Source organism: Neoarius graeffei, chromosome 1, assembly GCF_027579695.1.
Source record: "Neoarius graeffei isolate fNeoGra1 chromosome 1, fNeoGra1.pri, whole genome shotgun sequence".
Classification (NCBI taxonomy): domain Eukaryota; kingdom Metazoa; phylum Chordata; class Actinopteri; order Siluriformes; family Ariidae; genus Neoarius; species Neoarius graeffei.
Genome location: NC_083569.1, coordinates 125,114,380 through 125,133,366, shown reverse-complemented (window position 1 = coordinate 125,133,366; position 18,987 = coordinate 125,114,380). Strand labels below are relative to the sequence as shown.

Here is an 18,987-nt window from a genome sequence, read left to right as displayed (position 1 = left end):
CAGCGTCGCAGACAAGAGGGCTCTGATTGGTCCACTCTACATCCGCTGTACATGCACTTCCGCTTCCCTACTTTCCCGGTTTGTTTTGTTTTCATGACCGCCATTTTTAAAAACACGAGCGAAGATGGAGCAGCACGAAGAGCGGTTGATCGAGGAAGTGAGGAAGTACGTACATCTATACGACTCCAGTTCTAGTCATTATAAGTAACCGGAGGATAAACACTCCACTAACCACACCCACCAACTACTCCTAGCGATTTTGCGACTTCGCGCCCCCTTGCGTTGTAGCGGTGAATAACATCGCGCACGCCTATTACTCCCCGCTCAACGATAAATTACAACTGTCTGCGAAAAGCTACCTGCGAAAGCCTTGTCGCAAGAGCATGCAGAGGCCTTAATGCTGGTGTTTGTCCCCAACCTTGGTCCAATTTCTGTCTCTGCCTCTGGTCTAATCTCAACTCAACTAGTCCAGGCCAGTACAAAGACCTATCGGAGTTCTTGATCTGTCTTTGTCCTCAATTTGAACTTGTCCTCAAATTTTTAATCTGTCTTTGTCCTCAACCCTGGTCCAATGTCTGTCTCTGCCCCTGGTCTAATCTATTTTTGTCCCCAATCCTGGTCTAATCTCAGTCTCCATCATTTTAAAAATCTCTGTTCTTAGCCCTGTCTCAGCCCTCGTCTTTCTCTGTCCCTGATCCAATCTTTGTTCAGAAATTTGGTCTAGTCTCTGTCTCTCATATTTGGTAGTGAAGCAGTTAAGTGACTTAATATACTGCTAGAATGGAAAAAAAAAGAATGAAAGGAGAAGAATGATGTAATATGTCACCCTTTTTTTGGGTAGTCCGACCTTTTAAATCCTGCATCTGTTTGTTGGTTAAAAAAGTTTGAGGCGGAATAAAGGCCACCACACCAAGGAAAGTTCTTTAAAAATCCATTTAATATTTTCAGATTTTCTTGCCTTTGTTATACAAAGATGTTAAATAACTTAAATACATTCTTACCAGTCACGCATGATCAGTTTATACCTACAGGCTATACACATGAGGTAGAGGGAAATCATCTGAGCATCCCATAGTAAGACACGACAGAGTGGATAGTGAACACACCACGGCCCCAGAGAGAACATGTACTGGGAAAACAACGCTGTGGCATTGCACTAATCACCGAACACAAACGGAGAGAACAGCACAGCGACTGGAGCCCTCTGAGCCAGGGGACATGTCGAGGGGACGACCGAAAACTCACAAGTGCACTAACATGTTTTCATTCCATCAGTTATTAACCACAGTTTCCACTGAGACATGTTTATCTGATATCAGTCTAATTATGTGTGTCCTCAGTGGCTGAGAGACACCTTTAGCGGTGCTGGCAGTCACAAAGAATGACATGCTGTAATTATTACTCACTGATGGAATAAAAACACTTATTTGATGGTTTAAAACCAACAGTTAATCTTTAAAGGAACAGTCCACCGTACTTCCATAATGAAATATGCTCTTCTCTGAATTGAGACGAGCTGCTCCGTACCTCTCCGAGCTTTGCGCGACCTCCCAGTCAGTCAGACGCGCTGTCACTCCTGTTAGCAATGTAGCTAGGCTCAGCATGGCCAATGGTATTTTTTGGGGCTGTAGTTAGATGCGACCAAACTCTTCCGCGTTTTTCCTGTTTACACAGGTTTATATGACCAGTGACATGAAACAAGTTCAGTTACACAAATTGAAACGTAGCGATTTTCTATGCTATGGAAAGTGCGCACTATAATGACAGGCGTACTAACACCTTCTGCGCGCTTCGGCAGCGCATTGATACGGAGCTCAGATATCAACGAGCTGTCGAAGCACGCAGAAGGTGTTAGTACGCCTGTCATTATAGTGCGGACTTTCCATAGCATAGAAAATCGCTACGTTTCAATTTGTGTAAATGAACTTGTTTCATATCACTGGTCATATAAACCTATGTAAACAGGAAAAACGCGGAAGAGTTTGGTCGCATCTAACTACAGCCCCAAAAAATACCATTGGCCATGCTGAGCCTAGCTACATTGCTAACAGGAGTGACAGCGCGTCTGACTGACTGGGAGGTCGCACAAAGCTCGGAGAGGTACGGAGCAGCTCGTCTCAATTCAGATAAGAGCATATTTCATTATGGAAGTACGGTGGACTGTTCCTTTAAGATGAATGCTACACATCTGAATCTGCTACCTGGGTAGAAACGCTAACACGTGTGATAAATAAAATTAACCAAACATGTTATTCATAAATTTATTTATTTTGTCCTTGGTACGGCATGTCCCTGTAGCGATGATACACACCTAAGGGGTCCAGTCACTGGTCACGGCACAGTTATCATCGTTTAATGGTGTTACACTGATTTATCTAACAGTTGCACTGAATTAAAAACACATACTGCTTCCCCAAAAAGAAGAGAAAAAAAAACACCAAAACCACCCATAATAGGTACAAAAGACGCGATACAAAATTTCATCTGTACAAAATGTACATATGCTCATAAAACATTTCAAAAATAATTTATTTGTCTTAAAAATTTCCCTACAAAATAGAGATTCTTTACAGATTAAAAACCGATCGTCGTAATAAAACACAACGTTAGCATCACGCTAATCACGTGTCTTGTTGCTGAGAAAATGAAACGCGGCTACCGCTTTATCCTGGAGGGAAAGTGCCTAGCGATGGTGCTAATTAGCAACATTAGATGTTTTTTTCAATGTTTGTGAATGTGTGCAGGAGGCCGAGGACATTTAGCGAACGCTAACGTGTTTTGTGCAGCTGCGGTTGAGAGGAATGCACACCAGCGTCCTCCACTTTGCCATTATGGTTTGCATGTAGCGTGCGAGGTTGGATTTAATTAGCATGCGTCCTCCTCACAAAACTAACTGGAATTCAGCTCAGAAATGATGTGAGACACATGCACACACACACACACACACACACAAAGTCAAAACATGCCTAATTTTTTTTTTTTTCCTGGAGTCTAAAACATTTCATTAAACCAAGATTCATGAGCAAACTTAAAGCTATTGTGGATATGTTAGCGCATTTACTTATTAGCCACCTTGACGTTTGCATATGAATCTTAAAGGAATAAACAGACACTATGCTAATGCAACTATACGCCTGTGAACTAGCATATCAGGTAATACAGAAGAACGATAGGCAATAAAGGAGAAGGAAGAAGAAAGTGCCCGTGGTAAGTCATGCTAGCAAAGCTATATTATTTTTGATTTGTTTTGGATAGAAATGTGTGTGGCTAACACACTGACATCACCAGGTTATTCGCGATTTGTCGATTTTGAAAGTTTTGCAGCGGAATCTCCGCACATGTGCCTCACCCTCGGCTTTACACCACAGGAACATAACCATAAACTATGTACAACTTTTATTTAGCCAGATATACGTTCATAAATACGCATCCTTAAATACTGGGAACGCTTCAGTGCGCTAACTGTGCTGTTTTGCTAATCGGGGATCTCTCATTCAGTAGTTCAATCATACTGAAATTAAAAAAAAATGTTTATATATATATATTTGAGCGTGCTCAGTTTGTCAAAGGCAGATTGATATAAACCATTTATATTTACACTGTATATCATTCTGACTTGTCAAAATATTAATGTATGCAGCCACTATGTTAGCGGGCATGTGTGTGGATCTGACATTTAGATCTTTAGTCGCTGTAACAGAATTTTAAACATAGATTACCTAACAAATGGATTTAGTAGGCATGTGTCAGTAATTGGTTTGATCTGATACTAAATATTTAACATTCAAAGTGTATTTGGAAACTGTTCCACGTTGTTTCCGTGATTATGTTTAGCTAGCTAAGGCTACGCTCACACTACAGCTCATAATGGGTTTGCAAATACCTGGCAATAAAAAATTACTAGCGTTGCCACATGTCATGCGATACACGGCGAATGTTCTCCGAACTTTGCGAGGTTTTTTTTGGGTGTGTCTCCGCCTCGTGATTGGCTAAAAAATGTCGCAAGGTTGAAATTTGGTGGCGATGTTTTTTTTCTTTGGCAAACTACTCACGGCAGGGTTTGGAAATCACCACCAAAATGCCTCGTTTTCATCGATAACTCATCGCGAGCTGTACGGTAGTGTGACCGTAGCCTAGCACAACAAACCTGCTAGCTAGTGCTAATTCGATAGCTCGCTATATTACAGAGCTCAATGTTTCTTTCGTCACATGCTGAATGTGTATAAATGTACATTTCTCTTTTTAAAAGATGTCAGTAGGACATTTTGTTTCATGCTACCAATAAAGGTTTCGTCCCAAACGCGAGTGTTCTTACTAGGCCATTTTGAAGCCCTGTTCCAAATCCAGGAACACTCGAAAGTCATTAAATTCTCATCCAGGTGTCTGCTATGTGTAACCGTGGAGTAATTTAATCATCTTTTTCATCTTATTACTAAAACGTCGAAAGGAAATGGTGTCTCAATTCTACAGCTGCTTGCTAGCTAACTGAGCCATCGTCAGTCATTAGCTAGCCTCTTGTCCGTTGTCATTGGAGCATAAATTAAAATAAACGCCCATGTTTGTTTCGTGCACGCTAGCATTTGGGTCATAGCCTTGATGTCAGTGGAAGTGCTGTCTATTCAGGCTCTGGTGAAAACGGTCAGATTGCTTCCTGAGCAACGAGTCCGCAGTTATGATGGATCACATACCGTAGATAGTGGTTTTATAGAAGATTCCCTGAATGCTAATAATTGTGAAGTAAAACTATTTTAAAGTGATTATTTGGACAAAAGAATCAATGTCTGCAGTGTCCCGGTTACTCCAGACGTAGTCAGTCAGCTGAGATGGTTTCGCTGTGCAAGCTTTGCTTTGATAGTTTTGTAGTTTTCTAAAGCGACAAGAACAATTATTAGACGTTTAAAGCTAACAGGTTTCACAGTCCAGGCTGGTTGACTACATTTAGTGTAAGAGGAACTTGTCCATGTAATTTCTGAAGATATAAAAGTTTTATATCACGTTAACATTAAAAAAAAAGACGAAACTACGGTATGATCTGGGGATTGATACGTTTATAATTCGTCCTGTGAAGCTCGGTCATGTTTCTGCTTTGATTTTAAAGGGCCTTGTCAGAAGAAATTGAAGAAAATCGAAGTGAACAAGAGCACACAGGTGTGCTTAGTGGTTATAATTAGAATTTTTTTTAACATAATGATAAGTGGTGTGAATATATATCTATATATTTATATATATATATATAAAATAATTATAATACAATTTAATCTATGTACACGGTGCATATACACACTGTAGTGTGGGTGAAGAAGGTATGTGCTTCTCAAACAAATCTCACACCCCTGTCAGGATTTTTTCTTATTTTGTAATGCTAGCATGCAAGCACACACACACACACACACAAAAAAAAAAAAAATGGTGCGGCCTCGTGACATATGAGCCACCTTTTCTCTCCTAGTTAATTTTCTGAAGGTTTCCGGAGCATCAAAGGAAAAAGTCCCTGCAAGTTTCTCCAAAAATCTTAAAATCCCTCGATGTGAGACAGAAGAGAGAAATGAATGCTCTTTGTTTTGGTCCCAAAGTGTCCGACCAACCGTCCGTCACTTTTCCAGTCAGGCTCAGAAACCCTCGTTGACCATTTGGTATTGTTGATGGGGTATTTTTATTTTTTTTTTGTCCTTTTTACCCCTTGCAAGTATACACTTCCTCTTTTTGTGTGCACTGCTTGCACTCGACATAGCAGCACCAGCGCACCTGGCATTGGCACGGCCGCGTCAGCACACGGCTCTGTGTATTATGGCCACGCCCACAGCAGATGGCGTCGCAGTTTTTGTCCTTGTGGCACTTCCGTGCTTCCGTCCCTGCCGAGTACACGCTGGGCTCGCAGAAGTTGGGCGAGTCCTCGATGTGCAGCAGGTTCAAGGTGCGTGAGAAAGGCACGGCTCGGGTGTGAGGTGGCGTATAGGGCAGCTCGCCCTCACCTTTCGCCTGGTTGGTGGCGCTGGCTACCTTGACTGCTTTCTCATAGTGCGATTTTAGCACCTTGCCGATTTTGTGGAACGGCGCAAGCTGACGCCAACACGTCTGCACTGTGCATGAGCCTGACACGCCGTGGCACTTACAGGTGGTATCCACACCAGCTTTAATGACCTGTGCAGGAAAAGAGGAAAATATTTTAGGAGAAGTACAGAATAATTCAGTGTTCACCAATGTTAACTCAAGCAAACAACAATTGACCGTTCATTTTCTATGTACAGGAGTGCACATTAGGGAAAATGCAGTGAAGCAATAAATCCAGCTTTAACTACTTCCTGTAATAAGTTCCTGTTTACTCTTATCCTGTCATATGCAACCTTTTAAAGCTGTAAAGGAACGTTAAGTCCCTCCTGCACCAGGATCTGGTCTTCCCATCCCAGTACTAACCAGGCACTTAAGGGGCATCGGGTGGTGCCAAGCTCCATTTCTGTAGCCCTCGGCCTCTCGCCTGTCACATAGCTAGGGTTACAGTAGGAGGCGGGTCCTCTGGTAACTGTATTTTGGCCTCGCCAGATGGCAGTAGGTACCATTTTTATGATGGTCTTTGCTATAAACTCACAATCTCCCGGTCAAGAAGCGCACTCGCTAAGCCCTAGGCCAACTTGTGGTAGAGGAACATCATGAAGAAAAAATAATTCTTAGAAGGAAGTAGCAGAGATCATCGGTGCCTCTGGTGTGTGTACAGTACGTAGATAGTACACTTTGCTAATCTTTGCAAAAGCAATGAGAATGTAGATATTAACAAGATAAAATAACTCGACAGGTGGCACGGTGGTATAGTGGTTAGCGCTGTCACCTCACAGCAAGAAGGTCCGGGTTCGAGCCCCGGGGCCGGCGAGGGCCTTTCTGTGTGGAGTTTGCATGTTCTCCCCTTGTCCGCGTGGGTTTCCTCCGGGTGCTCCGGTTTCCCCCACAGTCCAAAGACATGCAGGTTAGGTTAACTGGTGACTCTAAATTGAGCGTAGGTGTGAATGTGAGTGTGAATGGTTGTCTGTGTCTATGTGTCAGCCCTGTGATGACCTAGCGACTTGTCCAGGGTGAACCCCGCCTTTCGCCCATAGTCAGCTGGGATAGGCTCCAGCTCGCCTGCGACCCTGTAGAACAGGATAAAGCGGCTACAGATAATGGATGGATGGAAAATAACTTGACTAATTATTGCATTGGTTAGTGGATAAACTACAAGCAACACAAGTGACTTGTCTCCTGCTAGTGTGAATGCAGGGTTAATGCTGCATTCACACTTTAAATATGCACCATATAACAATCAAAATTAAAAGTACCCTCACAAGAACACACACAGTCACGTAGTGCACCGACCCACCTGCTAGTCAACTGATAACGGTGACGGAGGTGGTTTGGGATTGTGGGCTGAAGTGTGGAGATAGAGGCATAACAAAATGTTCCTGACAATTAGAGCACATTCTTTTACGCTGTGATGGAAAAGGAAAAAAAAAACAATAACACAGGACTCTAATATCTGAGGCATTGTGGTGTTAAAACGGGTTAAAATTAAGAACTATTTGTCAAACAAACGAGCTAGCTTTCAGTCTCTGGTGATTTTTGTGAGCACTTGTCTGATTTGATGATGATGATGGTGATGATATAAAGCTGAGCATTGGGAGTGGAGAACATTAATGCATTCTTACTTAATGACACCAATTACTGCATTCTTCTTTGCAGTTACTTCTTTGCTCTATACAGTGTTTCACAAAAGCAGAAGGTGTGATGAAATATCTCTCCTTTTAAAATACACATATACAATCTCAGGAAAACATCTGCATACATCTGCATTAGATTGAACAGGATCGCTTTAACCTTTTGGGTCTTATGTTAACCCTTTGCATACTTGTCACAACAGCATATTTTCTTTTATCAAACATTTACCAATACTTATATTTTGCTTTTTTATTCAACATCATTTCTAAAAAATGTATTATTTTTGGTTTCATTGTGTGGCACGGTGGTTATCACTGTTGCTTTACAGCAAGAAGGTTCTGGGTTTGAACCTCGTAGTCCATTGGGGTCTTTCTATGTGGAGTTCACATGTTCTCGTCATGACTGTAAGGGTTTCCTCCAGGTTCTCCGGTTTCCTCCTACAGTCCAAAGACATGGATTTGGAAGACATGGATTTGGTCAACTGGTGACTCTAAATGTGAGTGTGATGGTTGGTGGTCTCTGTGTAGCCCTGTGATTGATTGGTGACGTGAACCCTGCCTCTCACTGAAGTTAGCTGGGATTGGCTCCACCTTCCCCATGACCCTGATGGATGAACCCCGCCTCTCACCAAAGTGAGGTGGGGTTCATCCATCTGAGTCGTGGGGAAGGTGGAGCCAATCCCAGCTAACTTCGGTGATAGGTGGGGTTCATCCATTAATTAAAAAGCCATTAACCAAAAATCCATTATCTACAGCACTTATCCATCAGGGTCATGGGATTGGCTCCACTTATCCATCAGGGTCGTGGGATTGGATGATTTCATTGCTAATGTTCAACCAGCTCTGTTGCTTTTTATTCCATGACTGCTGTTTATTCTTGACTTTAAAGTTTTACTGTGGGAACCTCTGCATGGTCAAAGACCAAAAATTGTGGTAGACCAATCAAGGCACACACTGACTTGTTGAAAGATGATGTTGGGTAGATGATAGGTACATCAGCATATGTGTCTGCAACATCGTGCCCACCATACAGATCAGGAAGTTCCTCAACCAAAAGCCCTGGGTAAACAGTCAGATACGATGCATGCTGCGTGTTCACTCTCTTGCATTTAGATCAGGCAATAAGACGGAGTACAAAGCAGTGAAGTATGGACTGAGGAAAGCCATTACAGCAGCCAAGAGGCAGTACAGAGAGAAGCTGGATGGCTTCTATTCTACTGCTGACCCCGGGCGGATGTGGCAAGGCCTGCAGCACATCACAGACTACAGGACCGCCACCAGCACCGTCAGCTCCACAGACAGCCTGACAGATGACCTCAACACTTTCTACACCCGCTTTGAGACCTCCAGCTACAGCACAGGGAGGAAGCACACACACACACCTGGACCACCCAACCCCCCTCCCACCAACAGTCTCATCAGGCCAGGTACACAAAGCTCTGGCAGCAGGACCAGACAACATCCCTGGGCGGGCCCTCAGAGTATGTGCCAATGAGCTGGCTGATGTTTTCACCACCATCTTCAACCTTTCCCTTAGCCAGAGCACTGTTCCCTCCTGCTTCAAGTCCACAACCCTCTTCCCAAGAAGAGCCCACCCACCTGCGTGAATGATTACAGGCCGATAGCAGTCACCCCAATCATCTCAAAGTGCTTTGAGAGAGTGGTACTGGCACACATTCAGAACAGCATACCAGAAACCCTGGACTCCCTGCAGTATGCCTACAGGCCCAACAGGTCCACCTCAGATGCCATTGCTGCTGCCCTCCATTATGCCCTCTCCCACCTGGAAAACAAAGACTCTTACATCAGGATGGTCTTTGTTGACTACAGCTCTGCCTTCAACACAGTCACCCTCCACAAACTCATCCATAAACTGTCCACACTTGGTTTGCACCCCACCCCCTGTGACTGGCTCATCGACTTCCTGACTGGCAGGCCCCAGACTGTCAGGATTGGTAATAAGACTTCATCCAACATCATCACAAACATTGGCACCCCACAGGGATGCGTCCTCAGCCCCATCCTCTACATTCTGTTCACCCACAACTGTGTCGCCTCCCACAAAGACAACATCATCCTGAAGTTTGTGGACAACACCGCAGTGATAGGATCCATCACTGGCGGTGACGAAACGGCCTACAGGAGGGAGGTGGCCAGTCTGGTGTCATGGTGTGAGGACAACAACCTCACCCTCAACATGGACAAGATGAAGGAGATGATAGTGGACATGAGGAAGGAGAGGAGACCTCATCGGCCACTGTTCATCCAGGAGCTTGAAGTGGAGAGGGTGAGCAGCTTCAAATACCTGGGTGTTCACATCAGTGAGGACCTCACATGGACACTCAACACCACACAGCTGGTGAGGAAGGCTCAACAGCGACTGTACTTTCTGAGGAGGTTGAGGAAGTTTGGTATGTCGCCCAAGATCCTCAGCAACTTCTACAGCTGCGTGATTGAGAGCATCCTGACCAACTGCATCACTGTGTGGTACGGCAGCGCTACAGCAATGGACCGCAAACGCCTGCAGAGGGTGGTGAAGACTGCTGAGAGGCTCACCAAAACTCCACTGCCCTCTCTGCAGAGCATCTACCACCGCAGAGTCCACAGGAAAGCTGCCTCCATCCTCAAAGACCCCACCCACCCCCAGCACGGACTGTTCACACTCCTACCCTCAGGCTGGAGGTACAGAAGTGTGAAATGAAAGATTGTCAGACTAAAGAACTCTTTCTTTCCCTCCGCCATCAGACTCCTGAACAGCTGACAGGAGTCTATAACCATGGACTACCTCCCTGTAAACTGTCCTTGACTGTTTACATTTGTTTGCACATTACTGCCCTTTTTGCTGGTGTTCCTTGACTGTTTACATCTGGTTACATTGTTTGCACATTCGCACATTACTGCCGTTCTGCTACTACGTCTGATCATTGCCTTATTTTTTTGTATTATGCTACCTATTTTGCACTACATTTACCTTTATTCTGTACTATACTGGGTGTTTTTGTTGCTTTTGCTTTTCTTTGCTTTTATTTTTGCACTCTATTGCCTTTACTTTGTATTGTTTCTTTCACGTATTTATTTATTTATTTGTAAATGACATTCATGGTGGACAGCAAACTAAGAATTTCATTGTGCAAGTGGACATGTCCTTACTGTGCATATGACAATAAACACTTTGAACTTGAAGTTAACAAAAAGGAGGAGCTGGCAGCATGTATGGACAATCGGGACGACTGGCATGTGAGACAGCAGACTCGTCTGTGGGCAGCCTAAGTCAGTAAGTAAGTAGTAAGTAAGCGTTTTATTATTTTCTCTGACTTTGGTTTGATTTCCCACCTTGGTGAACTCTTAGCTGCTCATAAAACCATCTCCATATTCATATTAGTTTAAATTATTGATACATGTATAAGTACGGAGACAAGTTTGTCAAAGTTTTGTAGAAAAACTTGAATAAGAATGAGTTCTAAACTAGATGTTTGTTTTTTTTTTGGTAATTTTGATTGTATATTTGTCAGTGAAGTATTTTTTCCCAGTAGGTACAGTAGGTAAGGCCAGAAGGTAATGATAGCATTTCAATGCACTGGTGATCGCTGTTTAGCGGTTTTCAGCTATCTGAAGTGTCACCATGTGAATGCTTGGCCAAAAACTACAGTACAGTGAAATATAGTGACAATAAACAGTAAAGCATGATAAATTATTAAAGTTATTGTCACACTGGAAACGTCACATCGGTCCATGCGCGTTAGCTCGCGAGCTGGAGTGCAGTGTGTGTCCTGGTTTCCCACAGCAAGAATGTACGCTCAGGTCTGGGGGAAACGGGATGACGGAAACCACAAGGTGTGTTTCAACATTTTCGTGAGAACATGAACTTTTAAGACAAACACTGGGGAGAAGGTGCTTCTTCTGTGTGTGTGTGAGTGGTGTGAGAGAGAGTGTGTGAGGTGGATTTGGAAAAGCTGCACATACAGCACAATGGAAAGCGAAATGTGAACCGTCAGCGTGAAGACTCGAGGGGAAAGCGAGGCCAGCACATTCCACGCTTCTCGCTCCATATGGGATCTGACCCCAAACATGGCAGGAGAAAAGAAAAAAGAAAAATAGAATGGTGCTGTAAATCTTTTATCTCGGAGATGGATGGACAGATGGAGGAGGAACGGTGGAGGAACGAGTGTGGGGTGAGCTCCTTCAAGCAGACTGCGGTCATTTATGTTCATACTTAAACAAAAACGGCAACAACATGAGCAAATTGAAATACACCACAGTGCCAGGCCTGCAGTTTGTTTTGGCTACACATCATACACTCGCTCTTTGTTACACACACACTGGTGGTCCATTAAAGGCTTTCATAAATTGGTGAATTAAACACTCAATTAAATTCATTTTAAGCTTGGCGGTGTTCATGCTACTGCAGGAATTGAACCTGCTGATTGTTGACGTTGTTGACGTAGCCGCTGACATTGAAACTGCATTATTGGAACACAGCCCAAGCGATATGACCTCAAATTAAAGCTTGTGTAATAATTTTACCAATATTACCAAAACAAAGCCTTTCATTAGCTCTGAAACCCCAACACACTGTGGCTCAGTCTCAAAACAAAAACCCACAAGTGTGCAGTGAGGAGTCAGTATAGCGGAGACTCCTGTTTATTTCATCTCATCTCATCTCATTATCTCTAGCCGCTTTATCCTGTTCTACAGGGTCGCAGGCAAGCTGGAGCCTATCCCAGATGACTACGGGCGAAAGGCAGGGTACACCCTGGACAAGTCGCCAGGTCATCACAGGGCTGACACATAGACACAGACAACCATTCACACTCACATTCACACCTACGCTCAATTTAGAGTCACCAGTTAACCTAACCTGCATGTCTTTGGACTGTGGGGGAAACCGGAGCACCCAGAGGAAACCCACGCGGACACGGGGAGAACATGCAAACTCCGCACATAAAGGCCCTCGCCGGCCACGGGGCTCGAACCCGGACCTTCTTGCTGTGAGGCGACAGCGCTAACCACTACACCACTGTGCCGCCTCATACATCATCATATTGTTTTTATTGTTCGTCTTTAAATCACCATTTTCTTGTGTGTTATATTGTATTACATTTGACAAAAAACACTATTTCCTTCGCCAGGCTACATTTTCTGTCTCTGATGTGTTCTCAGGTGTAAAGGTGAGTGTTCGTGCTTAATCCATCAGTTGTGCATTGAATGGATGACATGGCTCCATTTCCTCCCATTCTAGAGAAATAAAGCTGAAACCCCTCCACAATTTGCACAAAATTTGTCTGTGCGGTAGAGCCGAGGGGCGACACCGCTCCTTAGCTTGACACGCCCCTTTCCGTGGTTCAGGAAGAGCAGCCAATTTAGACCACAGTCGGCAGTGCAGGGTGAGTTATGCTCTTTATTTGGGACGCCTACTTATAAAATCCATCTGAATGTTGGCTTTTGCGCAAATTTCGATAGCTGGATGTCGTTAATTCTGAAATAAAGTTTGCTACATGGCTCGGTAGCTAGTGCGATGTTCCTCTGAAACCTTTCAATCTTTCAGTCATTTTTAATAGCACTTGCTCACAGTTTGTATCGCTGCAGTGACCAGAAAAGTTCATGATAAGTAAGGATATCTAAGTAAATATCAGACAGCTGTGGCTGATCTTTTCTGGGACTGCTGTCAGTCAAGTGTATCCACGCCTTCTTACTTTAAAGTAGAATAACGTTTTACCAACTAATTCCTGGGGGGAAATTAAAAATGTGCATATATCAGCATAGAGCAAACTAACTGTCTGAATTAGACACTGCAGATGGAAAGACAGTGTAGATCAGAAAAGGGACATGGAAAAAGGCTATTTTGGCATTGAAACTCATAGGAATGGGTGGGGCTAAAAGTTGTACTGCAGCCAGCCAGCAGGGGCACTAGATCTGTGCTGGCTTCACTTTTTAGAGATGTGCATTGCAGTGTCCATTCTGTATACAGTCAGCGGTGTACATGCAGTGGTCTAGACGCTACTGAAAAACCCTGTTTAGGATTCGTCTAGCAAGATCTGGCAATCTTGTTCATGTGAAACCACACACAGGTGATTTTAATCCTCTGAACATGGAGCTCATGGGGGAAGCCATGGCCTAATGGTTAGAGAGGCAGCTTTGGGACCAAAAGGTTGCTGGTTCAATTCCCTGGACATGCCCTTGAACAAGGCATCTAACCCCCAAGTGCTCCGGCAAGAGTGGTGGCGTACCTTGTGTCTAATTAACCAAAGAAAAACTGATAATGTGATTATCAGTTTGGGCGGTGCCCGGCTATAACTTTCCCCACATAAATGCTGATGCTAACTGTGTGTCCTTGCGTGCATAGTGCCTGGACATATGGAGTGTGAAAAGTGGAGAGTTTTCTTTTAAAGTTTATTGGTGTTTGTATCCTTGACAGAACTGAAGAACAGCGAGAGTTTATGTAACATTTCTGCTTCCTGTTTGTTTTTCTCTTTACTTTCTTTTGTGCTTAAGTACACGGTGACAGATCACTGTGCAGTACCTCATGTCTGAACAGCTGTCCATTTTCCAGGCAAAAATCTCCAATGGCAACATCACATGCCTAATTTTAAGCTGTGGTATAACAGCATTCTTGCTAAGCGTGTCAGACATCATCTCAGCACTCGTGCTTTCAACACAGACATGATGTATTGACTGGTAAAATTGACAGTCGAACATTATGTGCCTAGTGAATTCCCTGGAAATGTGCCCAGTGAGGTGCTGAGGCAGGACTGAATTTCTCTGATGAAGTTCACACCTACCTTCATGCCAACATGGCTGTTGTGCATGTCAACGCGAGCGCGCAGGTCCTTGTTGGACCTCTTGCCCAGAAAGTCCTTGACAAACTTGTTGCTGTATTTGAGGTTGTCCCCGCAGCCCCCCCACTGCCAAGCCTTTCGGTTCTCCAGGTCAGGAGCCTCGTCACAGGTGCAGCGTTCCATCCGTCCTGCACTGCATGCTTTAGCCATGGCGTGTGTCAACCCAGCTGAGGAGATTGCGTAGAGGAACGCCGTCTCTTTAAAACCTGCACGCATGCACACACCTGCCATCAGCTTCTGTTGGGATTGTTTATATTGATCAGCAAGAAAATCAGAAAGTTGATTTTAAATGACAAAATATTCATAATTATATCATTAACATGATAAAGATTTACTGTAGCGCTTACAAAGAAAGGCAGTGTTATCCCTATGCACCTTCTTATTCTTATTATTCCATTTCTTATTATTATTCCACGATCAATAACTCAAGTACGGTTTAACGTAGAAACTTTGTTGGACAGGTCTCGTAACTTAGACGATGGCTCTGACATTTTGTTTTGATATTCAACCCATATCCCTCTTTTTTCATCCCTCTAGCCATCCTTTTTTTTTTTCCTCATAGACTTTGAATGAGAAATTTTGTTTTGGGCAGTACTTCAAAGCACTCCACCTCTTTTCATACCTCTATCTCCCCTGCTTTGTTTTTTTTCACCCCTCACTTTTCCTCCCATTGGCTTCAGTTCATTTTTCAAATCGTAACTGCGCCTAAACATTATGAAGGCTAGAGCCACTAAATGTTCAGTCATCATACCTTCCAGAAATACTACATAACTTTTCCTCTGCTAATCTTTCTTTCTTTCTTTTTCTTCCCTCCATCCTCCCATTACAACACACTGATTTTATTATTTCTATTATTCCTGCTGTTCCTCGCACTAGACTCTCTACCCTGGGTGGCAGGTCCTTCAGCGCCATGGCCCCCAAGCTCTGGAATTCCCTTCCTCAACCCCTCCATGACTGGTCTTCTCTTCCTTTCTTCAAATCTCATCTCAAAACCTTTCTCTTTCATGAGCATTTCTCCACCAGTGCGTAAACTCACCACTCTTTAGTAACTCCCTTTTTTTGTGGTGTTTTCTCTGACCTATGTAAAGAGACCTTGAGTTTGAAAAAGGCACTATATAAATTTAACTTATTATTATTTTATTATAATTACATCTGTTAAGAAGAAGAAACCTTTATTCGTCACATGCACACTTCAAGCACAGTGAGATTCATCCTCTGCATTTAACCCATCTGAAGCAGTGAACACACACACACACTCAGAGCAGTGGGCAGCCACACCAGAGCACCCGGGGAGCAGTCAGGGGTTCGGTACCTCGCTCAAGGGCACCTCAGCCCAAGGCCACCTAACCTGCATATCTTTGAACCATGGGGGAAACCGGAGCACCCGGAGGAAACCCATGCTGACACGGGGAGAACATGCAAACTCCACATAGAAAGGCCCCTGCTGGCCACGAACCCAGAACCTTCGTGCTGTGAGGCGACAGTGCTAACCACTACACCACCAAAATGCAGTGTATGGATTCACCTGCAAACATATGGCACTGAACTGCTTTTCATACTAATGATACGCATCTATTTCACCCTTCTGTTCTTTCATCCATAGCAATCCACTGATTTTACTACTCTTTCAATTTTAAGGAAGAACTGCCAAACTTCAGAAGTAGATTAATTATTATTATTATTATTATTATCCGGGTTCTTGCCCAGACTGATAGTCACATCATCAGTTTTTCTTTGGGTAATCGGACACAAGGTACACCACCACACTTGCTGGACTAGTTGGGGGTTAGGTGCCTTACTCAAGGGCACTTGAGCCAATCCTGCTTGTTCAGGGGATCAAACCAGCAACCTTTTGGTCCCAAAGCTGTTTCAGCTGATGAAATAAAGCACATGCTATCTACCTATCTACTGAGTATTTTTATGGGGTTTTTTTGTTGTTTTTTGTTTTGCAAACACTAGTATTTCCTTCAGGCAATGCAAATCTCATTTTAAAATGGAATTCTGAGTTGACTTTTTTTTTATTTCAAATGTTTCATAGACACGTTCGTGGACATCATGGACATGTTCACTTTGGTTACCACTTTCCAATGTTCCCCAGAATGGCGTTTGACTCCCTGCTGATAGCAGTGCAGTGGGATTACGGCCTTGATTCATCTCTATGTAAATAGCATAAGCAGTTCTTTACTCTGTCCATCTCTCTCATCTCTTCATCTGTACACTCTGCTTAAAGATAACAGCATCCAAAGCGAATTTGATGTAACTCAGCATCGTACAGCTGCATACGATTCTGCTACTGTGAGCCCAGCATTTGTTCCAGTGTCTCCAGTGATCCAACACTGGGTTTCTAAAATGTAATGCTGAAGGAGAACATTTGTTTTTAGGAGCTAACAGTAAAATCTGAACGTTACCCCATATGGTTCAACTTATTTCAGACATTCTCCTATTAAAACTCCATCGTAACTGCTTAAGCAATAGCAGTGTGACATCACGTGACACACCTTCACTAACGTCTCACAGGAATAACAAAAATACAGCATCAAAATCACTGAATACATCGCAAATATTCCAATATAAACACATTTCAAGTGCTTATTTACAGACTTCTTAGCAGCCATTTAGTGGCTGGAACTATTATTTCTTGAAACTATAAACAGGGACAAAGAAAACTGGGAACTTGATAAAATGGAAAATAGAAACAGAAGAAACAGTGGATTGTAAGAAATAAGGTTAGAAACACTAAGAACAAGGGAACAAGTAAACCAGGGACATTGGAGATGATCTGCTTTATGATTTCCAGCCAATCAGAACATGCTGTACAGCTCTGAGCCAATCAGAAACCAGCACACGATTAGACACTCACTTCTTTTTAATATATTTGCTCGGTAGCGCCCCTCTAAGGTGCAGTTCCACCTCTCGAAGTGGAACTGGTACTGACACTCGAGTGCGCTGAGGCTGATTGCCTCCATGAGTGTCTCAGCCACACCCGGGTCTCGTCTGCACATCCTGCGCTGCTTCTTCTCCAGCTTGAGCCGGTCGCAGAGTTTGTAGTGTGCCCTCGCTGGTCCGTCCTCGGGCTGGAAGCTCAGAGGTAGGATGGACAGGGGCTCATTCCCCGTCAGCCTGAAATCCAAGAGGAAAAAAAAAACTTATTCTATCACCGTAAAGTGTTCAGATCATCCATCAGGTGTGGCTGAGTCCCAAACCCACTCTACCGGACAAAGCAGTGCATTATACGTCATCTATAACTGTGACATGGTTTAGACAGGAAGCTGTCTCATCCAGACAGGAATACATGTACACATTTTATTGCGTGTATTTACCGTGTGTAATTAACGTCTGTCTTGCTCTCAGCCAATCAGAATATGGCAATAGAATATGAGAAGTGTAATTGTTAGATTAACACGCACACTCAGTGCAATGGTGTGTTAAGTGCAATAGCCATGAGCACACCCTGTTCAAACATGTCATAGGAATCTGTGTGTGAGAAAACACCAAGCATTAATGCACCTCTTTACACTCATTCACCTGCAGGAATGCCGCCCGTATGATACACACACTGCAGAACAAGTGGGAGACACTAACACATAGAAATAGGACTCATCTTTATTATTCCTGTGAGGAGTTAGTGGTTGTTTGGTGCTCTCATGTCAGTGGGGGAAGTTGTTATTGTTAGCGCAGGTATAACGGAGCCTGAGAAGAGAACAAATTTCTGCATAATTCTACATTCACATTTTCAAGTCACAGGCCACACACGGGCGGCACGGTGGTGTAGTGGTTAGCACTGTCGCCTCACAGCAAGAAGGTCCGGGTTTGAGCCCCGTGGCCGGTGAGGGCCTTTCTGTGCGGAGTTTGCATGTTCTCCCAATGTCTGCATGGGTTTCCTCCGGGTGCTCCGGTTTCCCCCACAGTCCAAAGACATGCAGGTTAGGTTAACTGGTGACTCTAAATTGAGCGTAGGTGTGAATGTGAGTGTGAATGGTTGTGTGTGTCTATGTGCCAGCCCTGTGATGACCTGGCGACTTGTCCAGGGTCTACCCCGCCTTTCGCCCGTAGTCAGCTGGGATAGAATCCAGCTCGCCTGCGACCCTGTAGAACAGGATAAAGCGGCTAGAGATAATGAGATGAGATGAGGTCACACACGCCACTCGGAGTTTGTCTCTTATGGGCAAGCATGCTAACTGTGCTAGCGACGGACACTCACCAAGGCACCAATGATCTCTCTTACTTCCTTACATGCTTTATTTTTTTCTTTGTAATGTCACTATACCTGTACTATACTATACTAATCTTTTTAAACTTTTTTCTACAAATAATTTTCCAGTATCCTCTTCATTTTTACTGCACTGTCGCTTTCCTTTTTCCATTTTTTCTCTCTCCCTTTTTTCGGAAGAACACTGAGACCGGAAGCTTTCTTTTTCTTTCCTCCTGTGTAAAGACCACAAGCGGAGGCCATCTACATCGGATCTGCT

The 18,987-nt window shown here is 43.8% G+C and overlaps 1 protein-coding gene across 2 annotated transcripts in view; it reads right to left on the bottom strand.

Annotated features, from left to right (window-relative positions):
* Positions 1–2,080: 2,080 nt before the first annotated feature.
* Positions 2,081–18,987, bottom strand: part of wnt9a (wingless-type MMTV integration site family, member 9A) — an 85,507-nt gene continuing 68,600 nt past the window's right edge. For both annotated transcript variants that reach the window (XM_060916614.1, XM_060916624.1), the window contains exons 2-4: positions 17,379–17,638; positions 14,462–14,724; positions 2,081–6,141 (exon numbers count right to left, since the gene is read on the bottom strand). In XM_060916614.1, coding sequence (XP_060772597.1) covers positions 5,674–6,141; positions 14,462–14,724; positions 17,379–17,638 — 991 coding nt within the window. In that variant the 3' untranslated portion in view covers positions 2,081–5,673. The remainder of the gene's footprint in view (positions 6,142–14,461; positions 14,725–17,378; positions 17,639–18,987) is intronic.